This window comes from Zophobas morio, unplaced genomic scaffold, assembly GCF_036711695.1.
Source record: "Zophobas morio isolate AGI-343-1 ecotype UQ-CSIRO unplaced genomic scaffold, CSIRO_AGI_Zmor_V1 ptg000023l, whole genome shotgun sequence".
Taxonomy (NCBI): Eukaryota; Metazoa; Arthropoda; class Insecta; order Coleoptera; family Tenebrionidae; genus Zophobas; species Zophobas morio.
The window spans coordinates 11,367,655-11,381,850 of NW_026972128.1; the positions used below are offsets into that span (position 1 = coordinate 11,367,655).

The following is a 14,196-nucleotide window of genomic DNA, read 5'->3' on the forward strand; positions in this document are numbered from 1 at the left end:
TCTTATGTCCACGAAAAACATAATGTTAAATTAAATTATCATAACCCATAAACAAATTTTTAATAATTTCAGGTCCTTAAAATAAAATAAAATAAAACTTCTAAATAAGTGCACTATAATATAAAAATGTAATAACCGTATATTTCGCATATTTCAACAACGTACAAAATAATATAAATCTCAAGGCTGTTACAAATAATTTGAGTTATGGAATGATATCAGGTTTAGTGAAAGCAAAAACTTCACATGTAACAAATAGCATAGTGTATAATTTTCCTCTGCTATTTCCTTACGCTTCCACGTCATGATCTCAGAAAAGAAATGCAAAAAAAATGTCACTTTATTTTAAACATTCATTTTTCAAAAAAAATTTAGAAAGTAAACATGACGGTTAGTCTTACCCACAAAAACGCGTTATCTGCAACTGCCCTTTCATAACGTATGACTCCTTTTTTTTTTTAATTTTTAAAAGGAGAAATCTGCACAAATTTTCTGCGATGTAACGTCGTCCTTATGTAAGTATATAAATATTTTTTTTTAAGTTTTCCTCTTGGTGAATTTCTTGTTATAATATTAATCCAATTTTCAAATCTATGTTACTATTCCTTTCTGGCCACAATATTGTGCTTACTTAATTAGGTGTACACAGTTTATGGAATCAAATTGTAGAATCAATAAAAATTCTACCGCCGATGACCGCATTTTGTAGCTACTAAAATTGATTTTAGACATATCCTAGTTGTCAAATTAAGAGTCACAACACTTGTAACATATTTATTTTATAGAGAAAACGGCTCGTCAAATTTAGCAAAGATTAATGTTTCGTATCAACAGAACGTCGTTAATAAAAATTCAGGACGCGTAGTAGGACCTGTAGGTTATCAAGAAGCTTACCGTATTAGACGCGCTGAAATGGAATGAATTTTTTCGAAATCACCAAAAGTCTACACACCACGCATCACGCTGACTTTTTTATTGAATTCGACGAATTTCTTCCTACAGCAAACATCTATTATCTCTGAAAACCCAATTTTACTCTGCAGCGAATTACAGTGCGCTGTTAATTTATATAAAGTAGTAATTTAAAACAATCAATTTGATCGATCAGTTTGAATTATACACACGTTGAGATCGCCTTCGCGTGTGAAGAATTTCAAACACTGCCCTTTACAAGGTTTACGAGGAGAACATACAAAGCTCTTAGGTTTGCTGAGTTTCAACATTCAGACGATAAAGTGTTTCGGGTCTACACTGAAGAAGCTTTCAAGAACAAAAGGTTGAGAACACATTTTCACTTAACCGTCTTTAATGATAAAGAATTTGGCCATGCAATTTGGTAAATTCCCCAATTCAAATTCATTTTATTAAGAATTCTCAACGGAATTCCGTTACTACTTTCCGAGTGAAGGGATCCTTTAAATTATATAACGTTAATTTGGAGTTTGGAGTGGTATTCATTAAAAAGTAGTGTCACCGCAAATGTTTGGTGATTATAACTGTCTCAAAAAATTGTATGTAGTAGTTGATAAAACATCTAACACGTTTTGGCATTTTTAATCCTCGCATGCACGCTGGTGTGTTAGTGGTATATTTAAAATGCAGGATGCTGGTGGGTTAATTTGTGTATTAACTTTTTTGTATAATAAACGATACGCCTTCATGTGACATTCAGGTTCAGCTTTATTACATTACGATCGTCAGTTATTATTTTAAAATAAAAATGCTAATAGCAGTTTAAGAGATTTGCCTCTTAACGAGAATTTAATACAAGGCTCAACGTCCACCCCCGGTTCCCAATCTTCATTTAATAACATTTTCAAATGATAAATTTGTGGTAATGCTCATTTAAATTTTATGAAGCTAAAATATTTTACAAAAAAGGGTATTATCAAGCGAGTGCTCCATTATCAATTTCTTGGAAGCTGATGAACTGATTATATCTAATACATAAATAATGGCTCTGCTAGGCCTAGAATTTTAATATTAATAAATAGCTAATTAATGCAAGCTGAAATTTTTATGATTAATTACTACTACTAAAGAAACCTCATAAAAATTGCAAACAATACGGTATTTCTTACAAAGATTTAATTAACTTTTAAATGCCTCCATTACAGAAACATCAGTAATTATCTACAAAATGAACGTTGAAGAAGAACCTCCAGAAATGTAATCAAAGATGTCCAGAAAAGTTACAAAGGCACCCGGTTAACGACCAACAAAAGTTATCGGTCATAATTAAAAACTGCAATTAAAGCTACGTGGTGTAATTATTACAGTATCGAGTTCGTTAATTTGTCGCTTCTGCGCCGACTTATTGACCATACGTTCAATTTTAACTATGACTGTAAAAAAACAAACAATAAATTACTTGGAAACTCAATGTTTTGTTTCCTAAAACGATTCCCAATTATAGTGGTTGAATAGTTTGTATTCTGAATGCTTTTCCACCTCTGCGCTGAGTTTAACAACCATAAAATGTATTTAAACTAGGTAAGCAAGTAACTAACACAAAAAGTTTCAATACTTGTGTAAACTTTCTCTAATTGGCTTTCCATTAAATTTACAATAAATACATTTTTGGCTCTATACCATGGGCTGCTTCTTGAATTGCTGCGACATTTGAAAACATGCTTTTTGGATATTTTTAGAAATAAAGAGGTCCTTTATTCGTGTCAACGGATATGAACGATAAAGCCAAGTAAATTGGATAGTATACAGCATACACATTAATGACGACAGACTTATTGCTTGTTTCCTGAACTTCACAAAAGCATTGTGCCATGTTAATGTAATAATATCTACTCCAACACTGGCTTTGTTATTATGTACAAACCGGTATGTACTTCCCTCAATAGCGGTTTTACATGAAAAGCAGCACTGCAAGCCACATCCAGAGAAAGGACAATTTCTGCACAGGAACCAAAAAGGTAGAGACGTTGAACTTTGATAAACGGCACCCTTTTCCATAAAAAAAGGCGTTTTAATATCGGTTATAGTTGTTGGCTCGGTGAAATTTCATTTTTATGCGGGTATTAAAACGTGGGATGATAATAAAGCAGTGCTTAAAATATATTTTAACGAAAAATTGAGAAGTGCAGTTAGGATTAAACTTGCTCCCAAGTTTTCAAGCGAGTTCTATGGCCATCGTTAAAGGCGAAAGGATTAACAGCCATTGCAATTCTAATTTCATTCATTCTTGCATCAATAGGAGCTCTATCTAGCTCGTGGACCTGTTGAACGCATGATGAAAACGTCAAGTGGTTACCAAATTTCAACATTAAAACTAAATGTAATTAGTTTACAGGTGATGCTGCCGTTGATGAAAGGATGTCAACTTAGATCAAACAAGAACGCAACATGCTTCTCTGTAACTATCGTCGTATGCAACTTTAGCAAATTTGACAAATTTTATTAGTATTACAAATTTCAATCGACTCACTTTGTGTAAATATATGCAACACTAAAATGCTGCATCTAATTACTTTAAACATTGCCTTAGACGTTCTGAATAATACAAAAACAGTAACCTCGCAGGGAAATCTCAAGGGTGCAAGGGCTAAGGATTCTATGAGAGCAAACTAATCCCCAACTTTTCCTGGAAAATTAAATCAATTACGTGTGAGTGAACTTAAATGTAAGTTTGGTAAGAGTATTTCTCCTTTAGGGTTTTCGCACATTCTTTTAATTGCAGTAAGGTAATAATGTAGCCCGTGAAGTTAGGGCCTTATGAGATAGCTTAATCCTGTCTCGCCGACATATTAAAGTTACAACTAAAATTAAATTGGTTCTAGGAGTCTCATTCAACTTAAATTACCTTACCCCGACTATCTAATTAGTCTTGACAAAATCTGTTCTCGTCGCATCTTTGCCGCGCTTTCGGGTTCGTTAACACCTGAAACGATTCTGTAGGAATTATTTTAAACGAGTTGTATTCTTGTATCTTCACTCTAAACAATGAGAAGGCGCCAGCTGAAATATCGCGTGCTGATAATGGCAAAAGGGGTTGGATTTTATTCCACGCTTCAAGGTCACTCGTAAATTGTGGGGTCTTTTAAGGGTCTATTCCTGCATTTTGCCTATCTCGGCGTACCGCCAAGGGATTCGCCGGAAAGGGGTTTAATATTCGAGAATCGCGATTCAGGCATATGGTCTGAAATGTGAATGACTTCAACAACTGGTGCTGTACCGACGGGAGTGACTACTGACGGCCTTTCAGATTGGTGGAGCATATATGATGCAATTTTTTTTATCCATGCCTTTCCTTTGTGGAATTCCTAACCTGCATACAAATGTTAAAATGAAAGATCCGTACACGCTAAGCTCGGATACCTTTGAAGGTGGATTAAACTTCATTTTCTTATTGTGAATATAGGACGGAAAGGGATCTGAATAATTGGAATTTGGTTCGTTAAAAAACTTCGAGACTTTATGATGACTATTCGGATTCTGAATATTTCTTTTTCGAACTCTCTCCCTCGCTCACTAAATCTCTTTCTGTTCGATCCATTACTCAAATGGGATTCATTAAAGTTCGAACAAAATATAAACCATACTACAAATTGTAATTAAATACAGAAATGTTATCAGAATATTCCCTAAAGAAAAATAACACAAAAATGGTTAAAACTTGTACTATTTTTCTAAAAAAGTTTTTATTTAATAACTTTTAACAGAGTTAAGCTACCGTATAGAAATTTTGTACGCATCAATAGCCTGTAATTGAGCGTATTTCACAGTTTTTATTAAAATTCCATAGAACAGAACAATTCTGTTTGGAGAGTAGAAACGAACAAGAACTTCGACTTCAGTGCGGTGTTGACGTTAAACACCGAGGTGAGTTCGACAAAATATGAAACAATTTATTGTGAAATTAAAAGAACCAGTAAAACGGAAAAGGTTTCAAATGTTTGTAGAATCGGAGTGATCCAAGAGGCGAATTAGGCTAGAATTAGTACCATTTCTGAAATGTCCGCCAGTTTTTGGTTGGAATGACAAAATTGAGAAAATGTTAGGCGACACTTCACTCAAAGAAATATACGCACTAGTACTAACATTGCGAGGAACCGGGAAAAAAATGGAGATATTTTCGCAAAAAGAAGTATTTTCGATGCAAAAAGTCAACATAAAAATTACAGCCAAAAACATAGTATCAGTTGATGAGATGATGAATTTTTATAATCTTTGTTATCATTAACACGTGTTAAGTTTTCAGTTTTAAGCTATCACTATAGAAAACCAAAACTCTGCCAATTTAACAATGTCCTATAAAAAACATATATGCATTTTTTTAAATGTTAAAAAGTAAAATTAAAAACTTTTTAGTCTAAATTTACTGTTTTCAGTTCTTGTATGGTTGATTTACAGCTTGTATCTCGATCGTTCTGTAAGGTTACATCCGCAACGAAAACGACTTGTTTGAGCCATTGATTTCTAAATAACTATTATATTATCCCTAATAATTCATAATATTACCACAAGCAACAGGAATCGGAATAAACATTGAGTGATAAAGCGGGCTTTAGCGTTCCATTTAGTCAATATTCACCTTTGGATATAAAAATCCCTTAAAACATTGCCAGCCATTAAAGGTAATTATCCCGAAAAAAGTGTCAGTTATAAACTTCTAAACTGACTCGTTTACGAGAATTTAATGTGTATCATGATACAATCGAATAAATAAAACAAGTTATCATTGCGACTAGAACCATTCCAATGTCCCGATCAATAACTACCTTCTAAAATATACTTCGAACACTTTTAACTACGTCAATTTAAATAAACTAAACCCATCACCCGTGGCTACCAAATATGGAACCTTTTTTATTAAATCATCTTCGATTTCACCTAGATTTACTCAGCCTTACACAGAAAGTTGAGTTCCTTGACAGCCTCTGGTATTTATTTTTTGCTTCGCTGACTTACTCCCTAGTTATTGCAGAATGTTTATGGTACTGCCATGATATTATTGTATAAATTTACACAACGTATTATAATTAGAATGAAAAAATATAATATTTCCAAATATTAAATGCGGCATTGACTCATTTTATTTCCATCGTGATAACGTGTTAATTGTACACCGTAAAAGCTTGTTAAATTTAATGATCTTTTATTTCTCCATAAAAGTGGTATTAAAATCGGTAATAATCTATTCACCACAATTCCACATTCGACAGCATACTTGGGAATACATATTATGCTTCATGTCACTTGGTCAACAGCCCCCGGCCTCTTTTACTATGCTAATACACAAAATTTTGCTTGCATTTGTGTAAAACCAAATGCTAACACAAAGGTCGTCAAATCGCTTAAACTTATTTTGCTACAATGCTTTGTTTTTATAACAATGTGTATAATTGTGTGTTTCAGTTTATACAAATACGAAATTTCCTGTATTGTTTTCGTTTGTAAAGCGGAATGAAAAAAAATTGAGACAAAAAGTTAAACTTTATTTATATAACAAATTAAACAAATATATTTTGTTTTGTGTCGACAATGATACTACAAGGTCTACTCTTTACACACACTTTCCAAAAACATTTTTAATTTATTCTGCACTAAAATTTCAGAGTGTGATTAAAAAATAATAACACGTTTGCAAATATGTCGTTGCATAAATTACTTATTATAATAGAAATACAGTAAATAGTCTCCCCTTCAACTTCTACTATTGAATAAATCACTCGGTAGTCGCAATAGTCGCAAAATAACGAAAAAAGCCCAAGACAATGAAGTTTCCTTATGCAAATCGATGTCGTTTACCTCTACAGGATGCGGATTGTGGACACGATGGTTTTTAGTCGAATGCTTCCGGAAGTAGCAAACTTCCTTTTATTCGTTCATCCCTAATAGTTTCATAAATTTTTCAAAGTATGCCAGAAACGTAACCGGAGTTATTTTACCTCCACTTATCCCCTTCACATCAAATATAAATGCGTCCATTCCCATCACATTTTTGTGTAATTTAACCGTAAAGCCAGACTCCGCCAAAATTCATTTCTCGAAATTTCGCACACGTGGGTACAACTAAATTTATTACCCGTCACGCTAGTACCACGTATAAACCAAAAGTGTGACATTAATTTTACCTTTCATTAAACCAAATTACTCTCCCTGGACGTGTAAAAATAAAATTTTTATTTCACTGCCCTCGGTCGATTGCATAACCAAACTCACACAGAATCCACCTCATTTGTATTTCAAAGCAGACAGCCAAAGCACATTCCGGCAGACGCTTGAAGTTCTGTCTCTACAATATGCAACAAGTTATTCGTGAATGCAACGTCTGAAATTTTTATACTAATATTTTCGAACCGAAACCCAATGAAGGTAGTCGAATAAGGTAAACAAACGGTCGAGGAGTGGGCAAACTTTGTTTTTGCTTTAGTTTGCCAGATTTGGAGTCGCAGTAAAGCTTCACAATAGAAAAACTAGGTAGCACATTACATTTGCAGTAAAAACACTTTCTAAAAGTTGTACTTAAAAATAATCGGATTTAGTCGTCGGGCTTTTACGTCACATTGAACAGATTTTACAAATCTTTCGACGTAATTACTTGTATTTTTAGAAGTCGGAATTTAATCACGTTATTTTGCCACGGTGAAAAAGTATTTGGGAAAATAATGCTGACGTGGCATTGCCCAAAGAAATTTTCTTATACTTGGCAACGGAAAAAAAGATTAAAATGGTCGTGATTTTAAAAGTGTTGTTGCAATTCTCATGCGCGAATGTCATGTTCTGACGTTGCATATTGATGTGAATGTGAAAGGTGTTAAATTGGGTGCTAATTGTCAATGTTAAAATGTAATATTAAAATGTGAGTTGTAGGGGGAAGCTCACAAAAAAACGCGTAGTTCTTGTTTTGCCTTTCCCTGGACAATTTACCAAAAAAAAGATAAACTCAAACCATTTCACCTCACAGCTCTTAAAATATTTCGTTGCGGCAGTTAATGTAAATCCCTTAGGTATACAAAAGTCATTTTATTTTCAAGACGATCCAGAAAAAGTGTAAAATTTTTTTGTGCAATTTTGATGTTTTTCCACAAACCAACAAACGTAAAATTAAAATTAACGATGGATTAAAAATCCATCGGTAAAGAAGCATGTTATTTTGCAGATTTTAAACAAGATTTACTTAAAAACCATTATTCCTAAAATACATTTGGAATTTTCATGAGTTTCACCAATTACTTGTCTAGCACAATCGCCAACAGACAGTTGATAGATAACCAGCAGACACACGGAAACGAAAGACCCACTTTTTCGTATACATAAAATTAGCTCCATTATATATACCGGGTGCCTGGGAAATGGCGGATTAACTTTTCAGTACGTTAAGTACGGGGGTTGCGAGAGTCCCAAAAAAATAATAAAACATTCTTTATGATGTAGATTACCAAAAAAAAAACGTAATTTTATAAAAGTAAAATTGGCAAACACGGCACGCAATTAACTCGTAGGCTAACTTTCTGATTTCTTAGTAACGATGGTGACTGAAATCCACCTTTTATTTTTTTTTATGACAATAACCATAACAACCAGTAGTCATTATTGTACGAATTTTATCAAAAATTTCGTTTTTGTAAGAATCAAAAATTGGTCGACCTGACCTGACCGGACTTTCCTCGCCCTGAAGTACATTCTAACAAATGTCCATTCTTTGAAAAATTATAAAATTTGATTTTGCGAACTTTTATTTATTACATTAAAAAATATATACAGTTGCCGCCAAAAAATTTCAGACGTCAATGTCATTCAGTCGTCAGATAGTGTAAAGCAACCTTTAGATGTTTAGGTATTTTGAAAGTTTGACATTCCAGCTGTCCGAAATAATGACAATAAAGCATAGACTACATTAAAATTTTTGACATGACAGAAAAGTGATGTTTGAAATTTTTTGTCGGAAACTGTAGATAATAAGAATAACAGTGTGAGAAATTAAATGACAGTCTATAAATGTGTTTTGACCCCTATACATTTTTTTGTGCTGTACTTTAATAGTCCATACATATCTTTTTTTTTTCGAAGAAGCTGTATTTGTTTGAATGTACCTTATTTCACGGACATGGAAAGTTCTGTCTAAATACCAATTTTTTGAGATTATTTCAGCAACTTTTTAGAAGGGAAATAAATCAGGTATTGTAATCACTAAATCCGTGTCTCACTAAAATTTCGAATTTTTGCTTTTTTACGGATAAAGCGTACTGGAACTATAAATTCTACCACTAATATACTCTGGCATTAACAATCTCACATACATATCTCATAAATATACCTACGATTACATTAGTTATTTATCAGTTCTCTTTTTCTGTAGTTACTAGAACTCGGTGTTTTAGATTTAGATAATACCATTTGAGTCCGAACTCGAAACTTTTTTCTTTTGCCAACAATAATTATTTCTTTATGTTAGGTAGTTTTCGTCCAACGCCCATTAAACATACGATAACGTTAATTACTTTCGGTCACTTTTTATTCAAATGAAATAAAGTAAGATAGTCACATATTTATCGTAACATAGCGTTTAACGTAAAGTAGTATGGCTACTCTACTTTCATCATAGCTATATTTCTAATGATTGTGTATAATCTAATCAGCTGAAAATAAAATTCTTCCTATAGCACTTTTTTTGCACTGCATACACAAAACAGAAAAAAACATACAGTTATTCGTAACCTTTATTAGAGTTATCTGTTATCTCTCCATGTCTGAAACCGACAATCCAATACTGATTCGCTCAATTTACGAACTTAATTTTTTAAACTCTTGTTTATCCATCTACACTCGCAGTAAACCACTGACACGTTTAAATCTTAGCCATCGATTAGTTAAAAGTAAAGCTTATAGTCAGTAATTATTTACGAACTCATTAATTTACATCCGGCAAAATGCCACGAACAGGTCGCCTATTTCCCAAACGTGCTACAGTCCATGAAAAATAACCGTATGAAATGGATGATCATTTTTGGTGCAATTAAATCTCCATGCAGCAATCAGTATAAACGGAAAAAATTCTCGCAAACGTAAATTTAAGCCAATTAATTTTTTTTTAAGTTCTAAATCCAATCAACCTCTACACACACACGCACACAAAAAAGTGTTGGCGAACGGATCCACATGATGGGTGCTTTCAAAACGCGTAATAAAAAGCCAACGCGAGAGCTTTCACTTTAAACCCTGGCTGTGGGTGTTCGTGTCCTGGAGATAACGACAAATCAAATTACGTGACGTATTTTTATAAGTTCTCGCAAAATGGATGGAATCCTTGCTGCACAACAGGTGAAACCGACAGCCGTGAATAATTCTTGGTTTGGTGTGATCGTAAAAGTTGGAGTATTAATAAAAGATCAAAAGGTGGAAATAATAGATAGACGTTTTATGCAGAATGAAAAAAGTTCACAATCCACCTTGAGACATGATAAGAAAAACAGGCTTGTGAAATACGAACAAGGGTGAGTATGGCAAATATTCATGACTTGTTAATTTTCCTTATAGTGGTGTCCAATCTCTACGTTAATATTAATTCCAGTTTGTGTCACATGAATAATGTAGAATTAATATTTCATTCCTAGTGTTATCGTATTTCAGTTACTAAAAATTGCTTGGGAAAGCTATGAATATAAAAGCAACTTCAGTTGCATAAATCTATCCTACGTTTGCAGCATACGTCTAGACCTTGCATCTACTTAGTTATTTTAAATATTAAGTAGCATTGGCAACATTGTCGTGTGTCACATGGTCTCATGTATGTGTAACATGAACAGTCAAAACAGAAACAGCAGACCCAAAACTTTAGTCACATTAAAGTTTTAATTGTGAAAAACGACTGTTTATCGCGAGTATCTAACAAACACGGTTGGCGGTAATATCAGCAAAATTAACGGAAAGCTTCTCCACGAACCAGTCGCGAATTGAAATTTAAAAATATCCTGTCGATATAGTTGTTTACCACAAATTACAAATTTGTGGAGCAAAGAACATAACAACAGCTACCAGTGTGTGATTATGAATTTGTACCTTCCGTTTTCCTTTATTTATTATTCTGTCCTACTTTGTTTTAATTATTTCTAAAGAACATAATAATATAAAAAAGCAACTATTTAAATGCAATTAGAAGTTCGAATCTCTAGTAAATTTTAGATGTTTTTTGTTGATTTACCGTTATAAACAACTTATTTTATCTTCATGAATCTCTTAGGATAATTGTACATCAACCCTCTTCACAGAATATTAGGTAAGTCCTAAACAATCCAAGGACGTCATAAATCTGTAAATTGTTTGCGTATTTTCACCCGTGAAGAATAAATTAACAATGAATTAATGCTGAGTGCTTCAACAGCCCAATGAATAGTTTGGTCAATATTCACTCTGTCAAAACAGGAACCATATTTTCATTTTTAAAATATTTAGTTATATTATTTCTATGCAAATTTATCGAAATTCACATACATATTAGGAGTACAATTTAATAGTGTTAAATCATTACTAAATCTCATTTGCTGCCCCCTTCAAATTGGATATTGTGCGTGTATTCAGATCACTGATTTCGCGCACACATGAAACATTCGCTGGAGCAAATAATATCGTATAACATTAGACATGTGAATCAATAAATATTTACAGTGCACATTAAATGGTGCAGAAAGTTATCCACATACGAGTATATATGATGCTAATTTATTAAATGTGGTTCTTACTTACTTGATATGTAGTTAAAATTATTTCTGAGGCTTTAGTAAAAACATGCTTAAGGTAATGAAAATTACACACAGAAATGTAATGTGGAAGGAAATGCAGAAACCTAAAAAAACTAGCGCAGCTAACTCCGTACAAACTCTAATCCGCATCTGAATCGATAATCTTAATGAAAACTATTTCGAGCTGGTGGCTGACATTAACACAAAAAAGAACGTCTAAAAAATACGAAAACCGTCTTATCTTCGGATGTTTCGGAGCCAGGATATCCTGTAAGCTCCTGTTTCACCACAACTCCTCGAACATCATTTTTCTCCTCATTTCACATTAATTCCCGCTGATCTTCTAATTATTCGAAATATTCGTCTTAATAAACGTAACGATTAATTTTGAACAGCTTTTTAAACACTTCAAACGAATACGCACAATGATGAAAAGCTGCCGGCAGTAATTTAGAAAAAAGAGGTCAGATAGTCGATAATTGAACCACTTGAAATCTATATTCGAAGCCGAAATTTTGCAAATGTTGACGGTTAAGTTACATTCGAGTTAGAAAAAAGAATATATGATGTACATGTGACAAAAAATAAACATAAAAAGTAAAAATATTCACACTAATTGCTTGTTTGGAAAATTAACTTGTTGTACTTTATTCAACAGGGAATCACTACCATCATTTTAAGTGCGTTCGATATGTGTCATGGCGCAATGAATAATGAAATGACTAATGACATAATTCGTGATTGCAGTTGCAGAATAGAATAATGTCATGATACAGTCAATATCGTAATTGGTTGTTACAATGCAGAAGCTTTTGAACAAAAAAAAAAGCACAAAAAGGATACCAGTAGCGTTACTAAAAATGTAAAATTATCGCCGAATGTCGATTCTACCTGCACTGTCAAAAAAACAATCGACAAAAGTTTCATTTATGTAAGCAGTAAATTAAAATATTTACGCAGGATTTGAGGGTGGAGTTAGTTTGGATAATACTGCAGACTCGGTTTCCTCTCACACCGACTCAAATTTAAGCAGCTTATAAAAGAGGAAAAACAGTGAATACGAAAAGCACTGCCGAGCTTCGCACACCGACATAAACCGGAACGAAATTTGAACAAAAATTACATAGAACGGCGGTTACCATAATTTTTTTATTAATTTTCGGAAATGATATTTCGTTGGGAAAATCGAAGAACTCACTTTTTTTGTATTTTTCATCAATCGTTTTTCAAACCTTTTTTATGAGTTGATATGTTAGGTATAATCGTCTCAGATTCATCCCAAAATATAGAAGGTGTTTCATAAATTTAATCACCTATTGTATATAAGATATGAAGTGAAAAATTTACAAAAACTGATTTAGGAACATCATATCGTTGTCGTAGTGGCATATTTCTTCCAGTTCCATCTTTTCTCCTTTTGATATCGAAACCATAAGAAATAAAGGTAGGCTAAATTAGAAAAAACATTTTACAAAAACTAAAAATTTCTTTAGTTTTATTGCGCTAGTTTGAGATTTTATAAAAATTTCTAAGTAATTTCAGAAATTTCCAGACTGTTAAATTAATTCTTGTGAACATTACATTATCCCACATCATATTTTATTATGTAGATGGTTTTTCTCGTCTATTAAAATTTATAGAATAAAAGGATGCAAAACCTTTATACCAGTTAATGTTTATATGAAACATGTAACATAAACAACAAACAAACTTGTGAATGTTAACTTATAGCAACAGTGAATAAAGGACAAGATTTTTTCGAGTTTAACTAACTTGAAACATAGAAGTCTATTATATTTTTCAAAATTATTTTTTATTTCCGTTGTTGCCAAATTGAACGAAATAAATTAATACGCGAAACTTTTGCAAGTGTTTCGCTGCAAAAGCAAATAATTATACCCATTTATGGTAAAAGGTATTCAAGATTTTACAGTAAACGCACTTTTTATCACACTTCATCCAAGTGTGAAATTTATATTCCACGCGACTTGTTACACAAGCAATAAATAATTTCATGCGAAACAATTGTAGGAAAAATAGAATAAATTAAAAAAAAACTTACTTTTGTTCATCTTTGGTGTGCGCTATGAACCTCGCACATTCCCTCTTGTGGAAGGTTGCTTCGATCCAACTCCGCGCAGGAGCCTGTAAAACAAGGTATTAAATAACTATAAACTATACAAGATATAAACTTTAGTGCAAAGATTAAGTTTTTTATAATAGAACTTTATGTTGAGTGTGCCGCTAATTGTGTGTTCTGGGGTAAGCACTTCCTAAAACAAAAAGGATCAAACAATTTATAGGTGCAAAATATGTACTAAAAAAATCCATTTCCTGAGACACGAGACCAGGACTATTATTAAATCAGATTTTCGTATTTATTTAATACAATTAGCTTGTAAGCAAATTTACCTATACCAATATTTTATTTACAGCTTCAGATTTTGGGGTACCTATAATACGGTAATCGGGTTCAATAATATAATTTTTATGCATT

At 32.7% G+C, this 14,196-nt stretch overlaps 1 protein-coding gene across 4 annotated transcripts in view; it reads right to left on the reverse strand.

The window, feature by feature from the left end:
• Trpm (Transient receptor potential cation channel, subfamily M) overlaps positions 1 to 14,196 on the reverse strand; it is a 111,975-nt gene that overhangs the window by 76,493 nt on the left and 21,286 nt on the right. For all 4 annotated transcript variants that reach the window (XM_064062450.1, XM_064062446.1, XM_064062449.1 and 1 more), the window contains exon 5: positions 13,762 to 13,844. In XM_064062450.1, coding sequence (XP_063918520.1) covers positions 13,762 to 13,844 — 83 coding nt within the window. The remainder of the gene's footprint in view (positions 1 to 13,761; positions 13,845 to 14,196) is intronic.